Here is a 19249-nt window from a genome sequence, read left to right on the forward strand (position 1 = left end):
TCTTGGTTCTGCCCTCTGTAGCCGTGGGACGGCAAGCCCCTCCGTCTCCCTCTCCAAGCCCCAGGTTCCTGCTCCGAGTCCTGGGGGTGGCTGGGTGGAGTCAAGGCTTCAGTCAGGGCTGGATTGAGATGAAATAAGTGTGGGGCAAATAGTCATTTTACTGTTTTAATATTAGTGTAAAGTTCTAGCGGTTGCTTTGAACAAAATGTCTGTGTCACCAGCAAATTGGTATGTTGAAGCCCTAACCCCCAGTGGGATGGAGTTAGGAGGTGGGGCCTTTGGGAGGCTTAGATGAGGTCACGAAGGTGGGGCCCCACAATGGGATTAGTGCCCTTAAAAGAAACACGAGAGCCCTGACTAGTGTGGCTCAGTGGTTTGAGCATCGGGCCACAGAGCAAAAGGTCGCTGGTTCAATTCCCAGGCAGGACACATGCCTGGGTTGCAGGTTCATTCCACGGTAAGGGTGTGTACAAGGGGCAACTGATTGTGTTTCCCTCACAAATTGATGTTTCTCTCCCTCTCTTTCTCCCTTCCTTCCCCTCTGAAAAATGAATAAATAAAATCGTTTTAAACAAAGAATGGAAGAGACCTTCACACTGTGAGCATTCACTATGGGCTAAGCACACACATGCACGCGCATCGTCTCCTTCTGTTGGCGTTAATTAGCGCCCTAAAGAGGCAACAATGGAGTAAGAGTTGGGGCCTTGGGGTGAGCCCTCCTCTGGCCTCCGAGACGGCCCCAGAGACCCCCACCTCCTGGTGGTTACAGCCGCTGCGGTGCCCCTCCCACAGTGAACTGGGGGTGCCCTGTGTGAATGAGAGTGCAGCGGCAGTGCAGGTGCGACACATCTGAGATCGGGTTCACCTACGCTCTCTCCATTCATTTCAAGGAACCAGAAGGACAGGCCCACCCAGTGAGGATCTGAGACCTCCTGCCAACAGCCACGGCAGTGAGCGTGGGAGTGGGTCATCCGCCCCCAAAGCCTACAGCCCTGGACAACTTCTTGACTGGGACCTCATGAGACTGCAAATCAGAGCCACTCAGCGAAGCCGCCTCCAATCCCCGAGTCTCAGAAACAACGGGGCTTACCAAATATTTATTCTTGTTTCAAGCCACCAGGTTTAGGGGTAATTTACATAGATAACAGATACAAATTCCACTTCTCAGGATGCTGAAAGCTTAAGGGATGTGCCCATTATCTCAATAAACCCCAAGTATTGAGCATCTGTGTCTTTTAGGCATTGAATTCTGTCCCCTTAAAATTCATCTGCTTAAGTCCTAATCCCCTATATCCCAAAATATGATGGTATTTGGAAATAAGATTGTTGTAGACATAATTAGTAAAGAAGGGGTCATACTGGAGCGGGGTGGGCCCCTAAGCCAACATGACTGGTGTCCTTAGAGAACAGGAAAACCTGCACAGAGAGACAGACACAACACGGGGAAGACAGCGTGATGACACCCGGGAAGGAGACAGCTGTGCGGGGCCAAGGAGCGCCAGAGCCACAGGAAGCCGGGAGAGAGGCCTAGCCCCGATTCTCCCCTGGAGCCTTCGGCGGGAGCACGGCCCTGCCAACAGCCTGATCTGGGACTTTGGCCTCCAAAACCGAGACAATTTCTATTTTCCTAAGCCACCAAATTTGTGACACTTTGTTACAGCAGCCACAGGAGACTAATACCAAGTAATTCCAATGTTTCCCTTTTATAAAACACCATCATAACGAACCAGCAGCCTCTAGTCCCTGCAAACATCCATACCTATTTTGCCCCCAAGAGAAATCCCTAAAAGGGCCTTGCTGGGTCAAAGGGCTTATGTATTTTAAAGTCTTCTGGGATGCATTATGATATACAGTTCTTTCTGCTTTGTCATCCATATCTGGTCCTCCCAGTACCCAAGAACCAAAAGCCACATGCTGTGGGCAAGAAAGACTGTATATGGATGGGGCAGCCTCTTCCAGGCAGGCCACCAGGACTGCACCCTCAAGGCAACCCCCATTTGGAAAAGGTATGCCCACGTTCCCCTCTTGCTCAATCATTCTGATCAATGGTGGTACATACTCGGGGGAGTCAGTTCGGCTGGCATCGGGACTCTGCTGCCTGTGCTGGGGTGGTGGTGGGACATGGGATGGTGGCGCCTGAGATAGTTCTGAGCCGAGGTCTGAGATGTCTGCAGGGGAGAGGGCATCCCATCAGCCACAGTCACGTCTTCCAAACTGGACCCATTTCACAGCGGGGAACATCAAAGCCCCTCTAAGCAAAGGTACCTAGACTAGAGTCAGGCTCAGCCAGGTAACTCTAATCCTGATTTGCTGTGTGGTCTTCAGCAAGTTTCTGTCCCTCTCTGAGACTCCTGGGGCCAAGGTCACTGACTCCAGCTTGGCCCTGCTAGTACTCCCACCTCCCCCGCCCTTCATTCAACTCCTTCCCCAGGGCCTGCCTCCTGGCTCCTCACCCTCCAGGAGGGAGCTGTCACTGTCACTGACAGCTGGTGGGATGTTCACCAAAAACTGTCCTCGGTCCCTGAGCACCAGCAGAGTCAGCTTCCCTTCTGACTTCTCAATCAGTCGCCGTGTGTCACTCAGCGACAGATTCTCGCTGGACACCCCATTGATCTACAGAGGAAACAGGAAGGAAGAGAGGATGTGCATTAATGAAAGATAGGGGAACACTAGAAACAGATCGTTTGGTGGGGGGACTAGAAACACACAATCCCCTGGGGTTACTGAAAACAGATATCTCAAAAGAAAACAACAGAATTGGATTCTGGCTGTGAGAGGAAACCACACCAAGAACTAACCTGCACAAGGATTCTAGAAACAGACGATTTCCTAAGGAGGGGAACACTAGGGGGAATTGAAAACAAATTGACTCTCTCATCTCCCTAGGAGAGGAACTTTCTCATGAGATATTAGAAAAAAATATTAGAAACGAATCCCATTAAAAGAGAGGGAAAGGATACTTAAACATACCAGAACTAGGAGGTACTGGGAAAAAGCATCAAGAGGCAGATTAGAAATTGAATTTCTGGGAAGGACTGACATCATGTCCACTCACCCCAGGAACCCTTTCTAACATTCTCCCTCGCGAGTGTCTGTCCTCAGTAACCCTGGGGACTGTGAGTTCCACTCCCCCACCAGGCTGCTTCTAGTGTCGGCCCCAAACCACTAGAAACAGACAGGTCCTCAGGGTCACTAGAAATAGATGATCCTGAGGAGGCTCTAGAAGTAATCAACTGGAAAGAGTTGGGAAGTCAAACACTAGGCGTCACTGCAAACACATTCTCAGGAGTGGACTCTAGAAAGAAACCAGCTCTCAAGGCAGAGCTGCTCCCACACACCGCATCTCCCATCAGCACCGTCCATCCAGGGCAGGTCTGCCAGCAAGACCTGAAGCCAGCTGACCGGTGATTCTGATACTAGAAACAGACAACCCAAAGGGGGTACTAGAAACTGACATTTGGCAGTGGATTAGCAGCAGAGGGGATGAGGCAGAAGAGGGGAAAGCCACTTCCAACCTTTTGGGAAACTGACAACAATGCAGAAGTCAAATGGGTCAGGGCCAGTTCTGCCAACTTGGGCCTATGACTCAGTGGCACTCATTACCTCTGGCCTCAGTCTTCCTGTCCCACCCCTGACAGGAAATCTGGGCTCACCTGTAGGATGAGGTCTCCTTCCTGCAGTCCCCTGTTGCGGGCAGCCAGGCTTGAATCTGTGATGTGCTTGATGAAGATCTGGCTGCCCAGTTTGACCCCAAACTCTGTGGGGAGAGGAGGGGAAGGGAGGCAAGGCCTGGAACCCGGATTGCCGGATCCTCTCCAAGCCCTCAGCCTTTCCCACGGTTGGGTCCACTGTCCCACAGGGAGGGGTCAGGCTCGGCTGCCTCCCTGTCACTCAGGGGCTGTTCTGATACTGACAACTTGATGGGACACAAGCATCACAGCAGGGAGTCTGCTGTCATTCCACGGAGGCTGCAGGGAGAATTGTCTCCGCTTTTCCAGCTTCTAGAGGTGCCGCATCCTGGCTCATGGCCCCTTCCTCCGTCCTCACAGCCAGCAGTGCAGCCTCTTCCATCTCCGACTCTGACCCTCCAGCCGCCCTCTTGTGAGGACGCTGTGAGGACACTGGGCCCCCTGGGTAAACCAGAGTCACCACCATCTCAGGGCCCTTGAGTTAATCCATCTACCAGGTCACTTTGCCACATGAGCTGACATGTTCACAGGTCCTGGGACCAGGACAGGGATGTCTTTGGGGATGTCACCTGGTCGACCACACCCAGTGAGGGACTGCCCTTTTTTGTGCGGATGCCAAGCCCCACTGCCACCAACACTCCCGCTGGCTCACCTTCACTCTCCCTCCTCCGCACCAGCACCGACTTCACTGGCTTCATCTGCACATCCTGCCGTGGCAGCCGCTTGAAGCCGGACACCAGGGCCAGCCCGTTGACCTCAGAGTCCCCGTCCAGGCTCCTGCTCGAGTGGTTGCCAGCCCGGCTCCGGCAGCCCGCCCTGGGCCGGTGGGAGCGCCTGCCCAAGGAGCAGCCGGAGCCGCTGGATGTGTCGCCCTCGTAGCCCCGGCCGTGGTCAGCCTCCTCGTGCTGCCAGGGCCCGTCCTCATCTGAGTCCTGGTGTCCCGGGCCATAGGGGCTGGCCTTGGTGGTGGGCAGCTGGATCTTCCGGGGACGCTTCACAGTCTATTAGGGGAGTTGGAGGGGCAACAAGCTCACTGCTCTGTCCCGTCCACTGGGTGGCCCTGGGGGACCCCAGCCACTCTGGGCTCAACATCCAAGCTATGAATCGGGAACAAGTCCCTACTTGCTCACACTCATACCATCCCTGCACCGCAGGCCAGCGGGGCTCAGCCAGGAACACAGGTGCCCCTGAGCCGGGGCTGCCCCTCCCCCCTGGCCCCACTCACAATGTTGGCCATCTTGGTGCAGGTCTTCAGTATCTGAATCGCAAAGGCGGAGCTGACACTCTGCATGGACACACCATTCACCATGGCGATCTGGTCCCCCACCCTGAGGGAAGAGACCGGGTCTCCGGGAAGAGGACTCGCACAGGAACCCCTTTCCCCAGGCCTGCCCTCACAGCCCCTCGCACCTCCCAGCACCCACCTTCAGGGAAGGCACTGCCTGGTCTAGCTCCCTGGTGTCCCTAGGCTCACAGAGACATTTATCCCTCTGGGCCTCAGTGTCCTCATCTGTAAAATGGGGCTGCCACTCACAGAATGCACTATAATCATAGCAATGCAACCATAGAAGGGAAGTTGGGGTTACGACTGGCACCTCTATCACCCCCTTACTTTTCTCTCACCCCACCTATGCTTCATAGTCTTCTTTCTCCAAAGTTGGTCTGTGATTCTGGGCTGAGCCATATCACCTGTCAGCCACTCGGGGCCCAGAACCGTTTCCCCCAAATATCTCCCAGAGCCTTCTGCCCCCACAGGCTCAGGACACTGGTTCTCCTCCCTTCTGGCCAAAGAGAGGTTTCCAGGTCACAGGGATGGAAAGCACAGCACAGGGATTACAACTGACAGTATTGAACATCTACGTACAGTGTCAGGTGGGCACTAGACTCACTGGGGGCATCACTTCGTAAGCGATAGAACTGTATGACTGCTATGCTGTACACATGAAACTAATATAATATTGAATGTCAACTGTAATTTAAAAATTAAAAAATGGTTTCCAGGACTTTTCGGTCCGGGAGCTCCCTGGGGCCTCTCTGGCCCAGGAGCTGGGTTGGAAGCCCAAATCGGTGACTGTGTCCCCTGCCAGCTCCAAGCCCTGTGCTGGCAGAGCCGCAAGGCACCAGGCACTTCCCTGTCCCCTCGCTTTGGCCCATGCAGGTCCCTCCTCTTGATGTGCCCCAAACCCAGGCTGTGTGATACTCACTGCAGCCTGCCGTCGGCGGGCCCTCCGGGCACCACGTCGGACACAAACACAGATCCACCAGGCCGGTCATGGCCACCAGAGATTGCAATGCCGAAGCCCTGGCGGGGGTCCTGAGGGGGAGTCAGAGACAGAATGAGCTTTTGCTTCCCTCCAGGACAAAAGTTCTCCCATGGGGACCAACTGCCATTTCTGTGAGCAGCCCCTCAGGGAGGGAAGGCCTCACCTTGCAGATCGTGGCCGTGTGCTGTTCCCAGATGGTCAGCTCCTCCATGTCCGACACCTGGCAGGAAGGGGGCGGGAGCGGTGGGCGTGAGGTCACAGCACAGTCATTGGAGCATTTGGGGGTCACCGGCCTTCAGTGGGGAGCCCCGATCTGACACCTGCATGGTTTAAGCCTGTGGACAAGTTGCTATATCTCTTGAGAACTCAGTTTTTCCATCTGCAAAATGGATTTAAGTCAGTGGTTCTCAATTGGAAATAAATCTTCTCTCCAAAGGACATTCAGCAATGCCTGGAGACATCAGTGGCTGTCACAACTGGGGATGCCCCTGGCATCAAGTGCACTGAGGCCAAGGATGCTGCTCAGCCCCCCCAGAGTTTGCAGGGCAGCCCCACTACAGAGAATGGTCCAGACCCAAATGCCGATAGTGCCAAAGCCAAGAAACCCCAGGTTAAGTGAAACCAAATTGTACTGGAAACAAAAAAAGGTGAATTCTTGGCCTCTTTCCCTCTGGAAAGTTTGGCTCCAGCCCTGAGGGGATGGATCCGAGGAGACCTGTCAGCCAACGGAGCTCACTCTGCTCCAGCCACACAGGCCTCCTTGCTGTTCCTCCAACACACCAGGCATGCCCCCGGTCCAGACTTTGCACAGGCTGTTCCCTGCACCTGGAACTCTTCCTACAGTTCTTCGCCTGACGGTCTCAGCTCAGCTCCTTCAGGTCTCAGCTCAGTGTCACCTCCTTCGGGAGGCCTCCCCGCCGCCCTGTGCAGAACTGTCACCCCCACTGCCCCACAGCAGACTGCTTTCTCTGACACATTGTTCTGTGTCGTAATTTGTGACCCCTCGACCATCCCTAGACCTAGTTTTATCTGTTCACTGTCCGTCTTCCCCTCTGGAATACTGGCTCCAAGGGCAGAGATTGTTGTCTCGCTCAAGACGGAGTCCCAAGCGCCAAGATCACAGCAGAGATTTGCTAAGTATTCGCTGAATGAAGGGCGTGATCCCTTTGTGCCAAGCAGTGTACACGCACGATCGCATTTAATCCACTCATTGAAGGGGAAATGCTTTCACCCTGTATCACAGATGGGGAAACCGAGGCACAGAGTGGTGATGTCCTCTGTCAAAACAACAGAGCTGATGGAAAGTGGGGCTCTCGGGGTGCAAGTTCCCAGGCCAGGGGACCCTGGGGGAAGAGGGGACACGGAGCCTGGCCAGAAGCCAGACCCCACCCATCCCTTACCTTCTGCCAGGCTGCCCTGCTCTCTGGGGGATCTTGTAAAAATTACTCCCTAGTCTGCCACAGCACAGGTCATGACCCCCTCCACGTGTGCACTCCAGTGACTTTTCTCATAGGTTCCCAGGAAAGCAGCCTTCCTGGCTCTCAAGAGTGGGAAACGGGCCAGAGGAGACGGAAACAAAGATGAGGAAGGGGCCTCCCTCTTGGCCTGTAGTACCAGATCAGTACTCACAGGCAAGGCTCACACCCCTGGTCTGCCCCTTGCTGGCCGTGGTGCTGCCTCTCCAGGCTTCCCCTTCCTTATCTGCAAGATGGGTGCCCGGGCCCCCACCACCATCACTCAGGGCTGAGGCGCGGGAGGGGAGCACAGAGGCAGGGGGAGCCAAGAGCCTCGGGAGATGGCAGTTATGGTAAGGAGTAACACCATGGCCTCTCTCTGCATGATTTTAATAAGCAACGCTAGCCAGTAATGGCTGCCACTGAGCGCTGTCCGCTTACCCGCCCATTTCATCATGAATCACCTTAGGAAGTGGTACTGCTGCACTTCTTACCTTGCAGGGGTGAACGACAGGCCCAGAGAGGTAACCTTCTGCTGATGAACCTGGGCAGCATGCCCACACCCTGCTCTTAACTACCCAGCCGCAGCGTTCTTAGATTTTTTCTTCTGAACTTATTTTTCAAAACAGAGAACCTTTTTACTTGCTTTGATTTTATACTTGGTGTCATTCAATTCCCCACGGAATTTGTATTTCTTGGCCTTATTTTAAGAAACAGCCCCCAGGGAACCAGAGCCCCTGGAGGGAGGCAGGTGCAGGCGGCCCCGCCGTGTTCCGTCATGCGGTGTGGGTTCACCTTCCTGGATACTGGAGGCCTCCGGGGAATGAAGCCTCACCCCTCAGCCCGCCACAGCTTGGTTCACCCCCAACCCTTCATCCTGCCTGTCACCTATGCCTGGGACACCCTCTAAGGACTAGCATACGCTTGGCCTCTGCCACTTGGGTCTCAGATCAAGAAGGGCCCTGGCCAATCTTCCCTGGCACCCTATCATTCCTCCCTGTTTTATTTATAATGTTTCATTCATGGCATCCAAAACCACCTGAAATTACCCTATATGAGCATCAGTTTGAGAGTGTCGGGTCTTTCCTCTCTGGCTGTCTCCCTGGACACTATGGCAGTGGCCATGAGCACCTCCTACACCCTCCTTTCCAGGCCTGTGCACTTGCTGGACTCCTTGGCAAACTCCTGCTCATCCTTCACATCCCCAGTGCCACTGCCTCTTCCTCCAGGAAATAAGTTCTCAGTGCCCCAGCTCAGGAGAGGGCGGGGCCTGGGCCCTTCCCATCTTGTCCCACCACCCCCTCCCCAGCTACAGGCAGCAGCTGTGCTGGACACAAACACTGCAAATACCTGAGAGGGGAGACGGCGGAGGGGCAGGTCCTATCAAGTCAAACAGCCCCAGGCAAGTGGCTCCCAGGCTGAGGTCCTCTCTCCCTCTCAGTCCCCACCTCCAGGAACAAAGGTGGGGCAGTGGTGGGGCAGGGGGTTGGAGGATGGGGCAGAGTGGGAAGGGGGGATACTCCACTGGGTGAGGGGATTCAGGCCACCGCAGGCTGCAAGGAGCTGTAGGGAACCAGAACTGCCCGGCCCTAAAGCTTCTGACAGTGTGGACTCCTAAGCCCTGTAGCCCCTGAAGCCTCAGCTTACGCCTCCAGGCCGATCTAAAACCCAACACTGTGTGCGAGTCAATTCAAGCTCCATCCCGGAAGGTGAAGTTCCCCGAAAGAGAGACACGGGGATCCCCTCCCCCAGCCCGGCCAATTTACTCCAGGGTAAAGGGGCTCTGGATCCCTGACCTCTGTCTCCACAGGGTCGTGCAGGTTAACCGCTCTGTGTACAGTAAGCAACGAATGGTGGCTCCCTGTCCAGCAGCCTCGCTGCATTCACCAAACCCACCGAGCCCACACGTGAAGTTGCTGCCAACAGTTCTACCATGAATGTAGTAAACATTTTTACTGAACACCTACTACATGCCAGGAGCTGAAAACACATTTTCTTCTTAGAATCCTCTCCACCTTTCTTTAAAATGACGGCCACCCCTTCCATAGATGAGGTATGGAGAGCAGTTCGCTCACTGGCCCCAAGTTACACAGAAAAGTCGTAATTTGAATCCAGGTTTACTGGGTAATGAAGGCAGCCTTTGGGGTCGAGGGACACAAACGTGCCTCGCTGTGCAGCCTAGGGCTAGCCAACGCATGCCTCTGGGCCTCAGTTTCCCCATTTGTTACACAGGCAGAGGGTGATCAGGGGTCTTGGGTCCAAGTCCCAGCCCCACCTCAACTCGATTCCCTCCAGCTCCAGCTCGGCTCTCGGCGGGCTACTCGCCTGGAATCTCACCGCCATGGTCCACTCCGGGGCTCTCCCGCGCCCCTGTCCCAGGGGAGCCGGGAAACATCAATCGGTCCCCACCCTGGGGTGAGGGAGGAGGCTGGGAGGGTCACAGTGGAGTAGGTGTCCGGCACTCTCCCTCCTCCGGCTCGCTCCGGCGCTCCCGGCTGCACCTGTCGGCCTTCCTGCTCCGAGTCCCCTACCTGCCCCGCCCCCTCCCCGACACGCCTCCTGGACGCCTCTGAGGCCGCCTTCTTCCCGACCCCCCCCTCCCCCCGCTAACACTCCAGCTGCTATATCACAGAATCCAGGCCCTATGTGAGAATACCGGAACGGGTTTTCCATCCAGCCGAGCACTAGCCCCGCGGTCGACGCCGGAGACTGGTCTGGCAAGGCTGTAGGGAAGACCCGGCAAGAATGCTGGCTGCGTTCGGAATGGTGCTGCGATTCCGGTGGTTTTCTATCAGAGAAAGGGACACTGATTGAGGTTCAGTTGGGAGGCCTAATAGATCCGAAGTTAGTTGAGAACTAGAGACCCCCGGAGCATAGGGCTGTTCTTCCTCGAGTCACCCCATCTCTGAGAGGCTTACTACATTTCACAGAGGGAAAACTGAGGGCGTAAGCATGGACTTTCTGAAGATACACAGCTGCCCCACTGGGGCCTGGCTCTGTCTTCACACCCAACGCTGGGCCGGGCCCCCAGCAGAAAAGGGCAGGGCGGGAGGAAATTCCTCAGGCTCCTGGGAGTAAAGGTCGGACTTCCTCCTTCTCTCCTAGACAAGCCTCACCCTCAGACGCCCAGGTCCCTAAGGTAAGGTCTAGGAAGGAAGGACCTCCCCGAGGCACGAAACCCTCTACCCAGGGGTGAGTAAGGGAGGAAGTCACCTGGAAGGGTGGAGCTGACAGTGGCCCCACCCACATTCCTTTCTGTTGAAAAAAGAAAAAGAAAAAGAAAATAAACCTTCCTGAGGCCCTGAAGCTCAGCTCATCCTGAACACCACCTTATCCCAAGGCTGAAAGGGCAGATCTAGGTATGAGGGCCCCCTCCCAGCCTCATCCAGTCAAGACTGTGCAGAAAGAAACGCTAGACTGTGGGAAGGGGAAGGCAGAGAAGAAATTGGGAGGTCAAGGAAGATTTCCTGGAAGAGGGGCATTACAGCTGGGGTTTTGAATGTTGGTTGAGAGTTTGTCAAGTGAAAAAGACAGACAATGTAATTAAAATCTTTGAGGCTTCTAAACCTGACTTCTCACATCTCCCAACTTCAGTTCTCCCCAAAAACACTAGTCTGGAGACCCCAGTCAGCCAGAATCAGCCCCTCAGGGGTCCCATATGCCACCAAGGCAATAAACCTTCGCAGAAGTCCCTTCTGAAGACCTACTTGATATCTCAGGGCTGGAGAGGAAAGCCCAGCCTTTCTCAATGTTCCTTTCAGAGACTAGCACACAGGGCAGAGAAACAGAAAATGATTTTAGGTAGAACAAAGTCAAACATTTTTAAAATGGATGTGTATTTGTTTTAATGAGTCATAGGAAAATCATAAATAAATTACCCACTGGCACACCCACATAAGGGTTTGTGACTGCAATTACTTGGGAGGGCTTACTGATTGGGACACAAGCTGGCACATTGGAGAAGTGGCCTGGAGGGGACTGAGCTGTGGGGGAAGCATCCTGAGTTCCTGCACTCAGTGCCGCCTGGTCTCAGTGCTATTGTCCATAGAGTGAATGGATTGAATTTATGGAAATGAGACTGTTGGCTCACATTTATTGAGTGTTTGCTCTACTCCAGACCCTGCTGTGCATGATATTCACATGCCTATTTTGCAGCTAAGAAAACTGAGGCCAGATGGGTCAAGTGGCAGCCTGACCAGCAAAAGCTGGATTTGGCTGTCTGACCCCACACCCCTCACTATCAGTGCTTCTTACTGTAGGGTGATTCTGCCTCCAGGGGACACTGGACAATGTCTGGGGATATCTGTGGTTGTCACAATTGGAGGTGTTCCTGAAATCAAGTGGGTGGAGGCCAGAGATGCTGCTCCACACCCCACAGCTCCAAGGATGGTCCCTACAGAGAATGAACTGAACCCAAATGTCAATAGCACTGGAGTAGAGAAACCCCACTCTAAACCCCTCTTGAAGAGAGGACAACCTCAGGACACATGATCTTCCTCCAGCCACCCAACCACTCTGATCTCACATTTTTGTGTCCTGCTCAAGAGCACTCGATGGCTCCCTAGTACCCATCAGATGACCCTGTGCCCAAATCCCAGGTTTTGGAGAAGGGCACTGGCATTGAGGCCCCCATTCCCATTTTTCATCAATCCATTTTACCCAGGTCTTCATTTTTCCATCCATTCAGTCATTCACTCAACAAAAATGTTTCAAGCCCCTACTGTACACTGAGTGCATGAAGAAGTGACGAGGACTAACTTCCCACCTGAAACTGCAGTGCCAACTTCCACCAGGAAGGCAGTGCAGGTGTCGCATGAGGAGTGGGGGGAGGATGCAGGGACAGGTGGGGTCCTGGAAGTACCAGCAGGATGAAACTGCTTGGCCCCTAGTGAGCATCTATGGGGAAACTGAGTGCCAGAGAGGGCAGAGGCTGGGCTGAGGTTCTCCAGAGTGTGTCAGCTGCCAGGAAGGGTAGGAGCCAGAGGTCTTCACTCCCAGGCTTGTGACTTCCCTGGCAGAGGCTGCTTTGCTGTGCTACAGGAGGCTGAGGTCATCTCTGGCCTAACAGGTCAGACCAGAACCCAAGAATGTCCTGAAGCAGCTCTGCAGCCTGTCTGGGCTATGGCTCAATCATCAGCATTCATTGAGTGCCCACTGTATGCACACGAGACTGTGTATACACACAGACCCAGTCCCTGCTCTCAAGGAAGCCCAGTATCCTCAGGGAAGGTAGACAACAGTGGAATCATCAGAAAACCTGAGTAAAAAGTACAATGTAGACTTCTGAGAGCATTGGCAGGGAGACGTGACCTGGGCTAGGGGTGCCAGGAGGCTTCTCTGAGGAGGTGGCCTTTGAGATGAGAACTGAGTTTAGCAGGAGGAACCTAGGTGAGAACAACCTGGGCAGAGAAACAGACCTGAAGGAGGTGAGGGAGAAGCCATGGGGAGGTCTGGGGGAAGGTGTTGTAGATGAAGTGAACCGCGCACACAAAGGTCCTGGGCAGGACCATGCCCGACACGTTGGAGGTACAGGGAGGAGGAGGCCTGTGTGGCTGGAGCAGAGTCGGCGAAGGGGAGAGGAGGAGGTGTGGGCAGGGAGGGCCTGGGGTAGATCATGCAGGGCCTTGTGGGCCCCGTAGGGAGGTGGGAGCCCTGGCGGGCTGTGGACAGAGGAGGGACCGGACTCTGGTGCTCACAGGCACTGTCTGGTTGCTGCTGCCGGTAAGATATATCGTGGGGGGGTCAGGGTGGGACCTGACTCAGGTGCTCGTAGGCGCCCTCTGGTGGCTTCTTGGAAGGAAAACAGACTGTAGTTGGGGGAAGAGGAAGCTGGGGGACCAGGGAGGCCAAACCTGGACGCCCAGTAAGATGTTGCCTCTTTTTTTAAATAAACATTTTACTTTGGAACCATTTTAAATTTACAGAAAAGTTGTAGGTATAATTCGGAGAGTCCCCATATGCTCCTCACCCGGTTTCCCCCAACACTGACATTGTACGTGACGTTGGTATACTTGTGAAAATTAAGAAAGCAGCATTGCTACGTCACCATTACGTAACCTCCAGACTGTAACCAGATTCTACTAATGTGCCTTTGCCACCCCCGGACCCCTGCCAGGGTGCTCCACTGCGTTTGGCCAGCACGTGTCCTCCAGCTCCATCCCCGTCCCACCCACGACCTTCGCCGTCTCGGGGAGAGCGGTCCAAGATCCTGCGAGTGCCCGCTCGGGGTTGCTCGGATGTTTTCCTCCTGATTGGACTGGGTCGTGGGTCTGAGGAGAGTGTGGAAGAGAAGGAGGGCGCTGGGGTCTCAGAAGGGCAGATTCTGGGCATGGCAGACTTTCCCACGGCAGCACGGGAGGATTGAGCAATGTCCTAGGGGTGGGCGACACGGGGTCCTGGCATGCCTTAGTGACAGCACTCCAATGTCGGAGGAAAGGGAAAGCGAGGAGGGCCCGTAGACCTTTCTGGAAGCTTGAAATACAGTACACAGCAAAACAAAGCTCAAGGAGGATGTGCAAGCTCTAGAAGGAAGCTCTGAGGAGAGGGGGCTGCTAAGCTTGGCGTGAATCCCAGCCCTTCTGATTCCTGCCTCAGTTTCCCCATATAATGGGAACCTGGTTCCGACTTTGAGTGGCATCCTTAGGAAGGTTCAGAAGTTTGTGCGTCCAGCATGTGGCAGGCGCACGGAAAGGTTTGCCTGGGCGCTCCCTGTGCCCCCTTCTCCACTGCGGACCAGGAGGGGGGACACAGCCCCAGTGGGAAAATACAAAGGTGAATGACGGTGTCCCCAGGGCTGGAGGAAGAGCCCCCAAAACCGTCTATAGCAAGGACTGTCCTGTGCAGTCGCCGGGGGAAGGACCCTGACCCCTGACACCTCTGTGACAGTCCCTGTTTTCAGTCTGGCCCCCGCACCGCCACCCCTGCCGGGTCCCCTCAGACCTCCCCCGTTAAAGGTCCCCCGTGGCCCCCACGGTGACGGTCTCTATCTGCTCTGTGAACCTGACACCCTGGGAAGTTGTCTTCTTGGAGTACACAGCACTGGCCTGTCTACACTGTCCAGACTATTAGGTGGCTGCCCATGATAGTCATTTACTGAGGGCCCACTCCGCACCCGGCGCTGTTCTAGGCACTAGGGGCACGGCAGCAGTGGAGCTCACAGACCAGCGGGGAGAACAGATATCCAACAGACAGTCCCACCCACGAGCGTGCAGCAAATGAGCTGCGGCTTTAGCTCAAAAACATTCCGTGGCTCCCTGGCATCTGTTCAGAGCATGTTTATTGGGAAATTGATTAATGCCAGACCCCGGCCACCCTCCCAAGTCATCTGTGCTTCCTATCACTAGGAACTACTCCACAGCCCTGCAAATGGTAGGACGCCAGTGGTACTGCAGACCGGTTCTTGTCCACGGACATGCAAGTTAACATTGTCCTGCGGAGACCACAGATTATTGCCCTGACTACTGACCAGTTTTGGATTTATTTGTAAATTCATTTCAAGGATCACAGGGGTCAAGAATGCTTCTTTACACTTTTCCTTGAACAGGCTGTAAAAGTTCACTGGTTCCCACTTCAATCAATGAGTTAAGTAAATTCATAAAGCACCTTGTTTTTTAATTGATTTTTGAGAGAGAAGGAGAGAGGAAGGGAAAGAAAGAGGAGTTGAGAGAGAAACACTGATGTGTTGTTCTGCTCACTGATGCATTCATTGGTTTATTCTTGTATGTGCCCTGGCTGGGGATCGAACTCTCAACCTTGGCATATCAGACGGTGTTCTAACCAAATGAGCTATCCATCCAGGGCCACCTCTTTGCTTTATGTTAGTGTGAGAGTCATGTTTTAACTTTTTGAAAAAAAATTCTTTAACACCATCACACCAAAAGGCTCCATACTGGCCTCCAAGGCTCCCCACTCAGATTTCTGCCTGCCTCCGAGCCACTTGTTCTACTCACCCCTTAAAACCTTCGAGCCCCAGACCATTCCTCCCACTTTTCTTACTAATCACCCTGAGACCCCAGACTATTTCTTATACATCAGCAAGGGCTGTGGTCCTACCCAAACCTTTGCAGAGCCCGCCCACTTCTCCCCTCTCCTCTGCCTCTACCTGGTCTGGTCTCCTCATTGCCCACCTGGACCCTCCCAGTCAACTCAGCCCTGGTCCCGCAGCCCCTGCCCTCTGCTCCCACAGTCTGCCCTCCCTGCGGCCACCAGAGGACACCTGTGAACTCCCGAGTCAAGCCCAGTCCCTCCTCGGATCTCAGCTCTCCAGGGCTCCCACCTCCTCTTGGGGTAAAAGCCCAGGTCCTCCCCGAGGCCCACAAAGCCCTGGCTGCCCTCACGTCCTCCCTGGGTCACTCACTCTGCTCCAGCCACTGTGCCTCCTCCTCGCTGTTCCGGGCAAGGTCCTGCCCCGGGGGGCCTTTACACAGGATGTTCCCTTTGCTTGGAAAGCCCCAAGTGCTTCCTTTGAGTCTGCTCAAATGAATTCTCTCTAATCTGTAAGATTGTAAAATACACCCTGGCCGGGTCGCTCAGGAGGTTGGAGCGTCATCCCGAGCACCAGAGCGTTGTGGTTTGGATCCCAGTGGGAGCGCATGCAGGAGGCACCACGTTGACGTTTCCCTCGCTCCCTCTCTCACCCTCTCTTCCTCTCTCTCCCCCTCTCTCTCCCTCTCTCTTTCTTTCTCTCCCTCTCTCTTTCCCTCTCTCTTTCTCTTTCTTTCTCTTTCCCTTCCTCTCCCCCAGCCCCTGCCTTTTTTCTGTCTCTGAAAATCAGTGAACATGTCCTCAGGTGAGGATTAAAAAAAACTGTAAAGTACCTTCCCTCCTGTCTCATCCCTATTACTTGTACCTCTTTTACTTCTTTTTTCTGTTGAGAGTGACCGCCCTCTGACCCAGGATACAATTTAGAATATAGTTTGCTTCCTTATTATGTCTCTTGCTTCTTCTCTGTCTTCCTCCACCACAAGGTCAGGGACCTTTGCTGAATCCCCGAAGCCCAGAACAGTACCTGGCACACAGTAGGTGCTCCATAAATGCAGGTTCAGGCCCTGGGCAGTTCCTCCTCCCAGGCACATCTCCCACCAATCTCAGCCCATTCCAAAGGGTGTCAGGCTCCACCCTGAGCAAACACCGCTCCCCTGGCATCAGGCCAGGCCGAGAAGGAAGAACAGGAGCCCACACTCTCCACTGTGAACTTTCCCCAGAACTCACAGGGCCTCATGGAGCACTGAACCAGGGAGGCAGGACTTTTACAAGATGCTGAGCCTGGGACTTTGGTCAGGGGGCACGGGCAGCCCCCAGACCCCCTGCTCTCTACCCTTGATGTCTACCTGCCCGACGGCCCTACTTTACTGTGCAGCCCTGGGCAAGTGGCTGCCCCTCTCTGAGCCAGGGTTTGACGTCTGTAAAACAGGAAGGCAGTTGACTCGACATTTTGAGGTCTGGTTTTGAGTGGGACACCTTTCCCTGTGACCCCCACAGACTGAGCATCTACCACCAGTACTGTCATATACTGTTCTCAGCAGCCCTGCTACACGGCGGAGGTCTCACACCCACTTTACAGAGTGGAAAACTGAGGTCCAAACAGGAGAAGTGGCTGGAGGCTGTCTCAGTTGAGATATGTTCCCCCCAGCCCCCAACCCTCCAAATCACAAGCCTCTCTCCTCCCTGGGAGCTCCGTGATCATGGTGCCCTGGGGCAATCCCAAATGCCAGGCCTGCCCAGCACCCCTCACCTCTGGTGCCCGTGCCTTCCCAGCCCCAGCCTCCAGGGACGCACTTGGTCCCGGACAAAGACACTTGAGGTGCAATCAGACACTGGCTCCCAGGAAGCTCCTTTTGTCCCGTGCTTCTGGGAGCAAATGACCCAGAAAAACGTCTTGCCACTGACCCCTCTCTTCTCCATTTCCAGGCTTCCTACGACCAGAGACCATCCTGGTTCCTTGCCCACAGACCGCTCCGGGGACTGTTGTGACAACCTTCCGCTCGCCCCGGCCCTCGCCCCGGCCCCCGCCCCCGCCCCCTCCTGCACTTCACTCCCCGGAGATTTTACCCAGAGAAGGAATAGAAGGAAACAAGGTAAGGCGGCCGACCACAGGACTCGCTTCCCTGACTCGATCGATTCCCCAGCTCCTGCAGGTTTGGGCGGTGGTGGAAAGCCCATGCAGTTGTCAGAAGACTCGGGGGCCTCTTCAGAAGTTCCAGGGAGCCCCCACATTGACCAAATGCCAGGTTGCCCACCTGCCACCTCCCTGCCCAACTTCCCATCCTTAGTTTGGAGGATCAAAGAGGCCAGCCTGTGCCCCTTCAGCCCCCTGGCACCACCTGGGCCAACAATGACCCTTTTAGGTCCTGGCTCTGGCGTCCTGGGCTGGTTGCCAAAGTCTGTAACTGCCAGCCAGATAATCCTTTAGAAACTATGTCAAATGCCCACACAGGAGGGTCAGTTTCCTGCTTTCCGGGGAGCTGGGGGGAGGTGATCTGGCATCCTGGGTTCCCACAGCGGGGACTCTGGTCCCAGCAAGGACCTTGGGATGGTGGGCAGAGCAGGGACTTACCTGTATAGGAGGCTGCGTTGCCTCTGGGCAGGCAGCAGGAGCCAAGGCCTGGGTGCTCACCTAGCATGGGGGAGGGGAGGGAACCTGAGGTTTGAGCTCTGGCCTCCCCACCTGTTTGCTCAACTTTTCCTCCCTGGTGGCAGCAACAGGCTAGCAGGTCCCGTGCCAGGTGGAACCAGTGCGGCAACATGCGACACGCAACAAGCACAGGCGAACTGGCAGTGTGAGAGAGGCAGGGAGGCTGGCTGGGTGTGTGGCTCTGTCGTAAGGTGCTCTCACGTGGCAGCAGCTGGCCTTAACCCCTGCTCACCCAGAGGCCAGGGACGCTGGATCCTGCCCTGCGTATGCCATTCACCCCTGGGCCCTTGACATCCACAGTGGGACCAGCACATGGAAACAGGTCCTCAAGAAAGGTTTGTTGAGTAAATTAGGGAATAAATAAATGAAATTCCTCCTAGCTAGCCCCCTCTCCCCGCTGCTCCTTTTACAGCCAGAACTGTCAAGCCTTTTGCTGTGCCTTCCACCAGGCGTGCCATCGGGTAAATTGTGGCAGGGCTGGTTTCTTCTCACTCTGCAAATCTGAGAGCAAATTCTGTTTCTGTGTTACAGAGTGACCAGCCAGATTCCTATGTGGAGAATCTTCAATCATTTCCCAGCTGGGTAGCTTTGGATCTCCTCCGTTTCCTCATCTAAAAAATGGGGAAAACACTAGTGTCTATTTCCTAGGTGTGTGGGGGGGGAGGGTTTGAAGGGTTGAGTAAATGAGTGAATGTCCATAAAGCGCTTAGAACAGGACAGAGCACACAGTAGGTCTGCACCTTCTAGCTGCAACAAATGAGACGTGGTTAAGTGTAAAATATACGCTGGGTTTGCAAAATGTAGCACCCAAAAAAGATAGCTTGTTATTTTGAATCTCCACTCTAGGTTGAAATGATAATATTTTGGAAATGTTGGGTTACGTGAAGTACATCGTTAAAGTAATCTCACCTGTTTCTATTTTGCTTTTTAAATTGTGATTATTGGAAAATTTTAAATAACATTTTGGATTTTGAATTTAAATTGCCTTGCATTGTAGTGCTCTTGGGTGGTGCTGGAATAGGTGCTTAATGCACGTAGGTATCGAGCCTGCCTTTTTTGAACACATCTGTGTCATTTTCAAAGTGTTTATTAGCAGCTGAAATTACCTGCTGTGTTGTGCTCCTTTATCTGTCTCTTCTAGAATGTCACCTTATTGAGGTCAGGGATTTTGTTTTGCTCATTCTTGTATCCCCATGACCTAGAACAGTG

At 54.3% G+C, this 19249-nt stretch overlaps 1 protein-coding gene across 6 annotated transcripts in view; it reads right to left on the bottom strand.

Moving 5' to 3' along the window:
• Positions 1 to 18194, bottom strand: part of TJP3 (tight junction protein 3) — a 29063-nt gene extending 10869 nt beyond the window's left edge. Inside the window, exons 1-9 of one of the 6 annotated variants that reach the window (XM_045830856.1) lie at positions 17963 to 18157; positions 10064 to 10195; positions 6117 to 6173; positions 5894 to 6003; positions 4915 to 5017; positions 4342 to 4690; positions 3654 to 3757; positions 2454 to 2613; positions 2060 to 2168 (exon numbers count right to left, since the gene is read on the bottom strand). In XM_045830856.1, coding sequence (XP_045686812.1) covers positions 2060 to 2168; positions 2454 to 2613; positions 3654 to 3757; positions 4342 to 4690; positions 4915 to 5017; positions 5894 to 6003; positions 6117 to 6164 — 983 coding nt within the window. In that variant the 5' untranslated portion in view covers positions 6165 to 6173; positions 10064 to 10195; positions 17963 to 18157. The other 5 variants (XM_045830857.1, XM_045830855.1, XM_045830853.1 and 2 more) reach the window with 5 other exon arrangements.
• Between the last annotated feature and the right edge of the window lie 1055 nt (positions 18195 to 19249).

The sequence above is a fragment of the Phyllostomus hastatus genome, unplaced genomic scaffold (genome assembly GCF_019186645.2).
Source record: "Phyllostomus hastatus isolate PE091 unplaced genomic scaffold, TTU_PhHast_1.1 phas_contig_159, whole genome shotgun sequence".
NCBI lineage: Eukaryota > Metazoa > Chordata > Mammalia > Chiroptera > Phyllostomidae > Phyllostomus > Phyllostomus hastatus.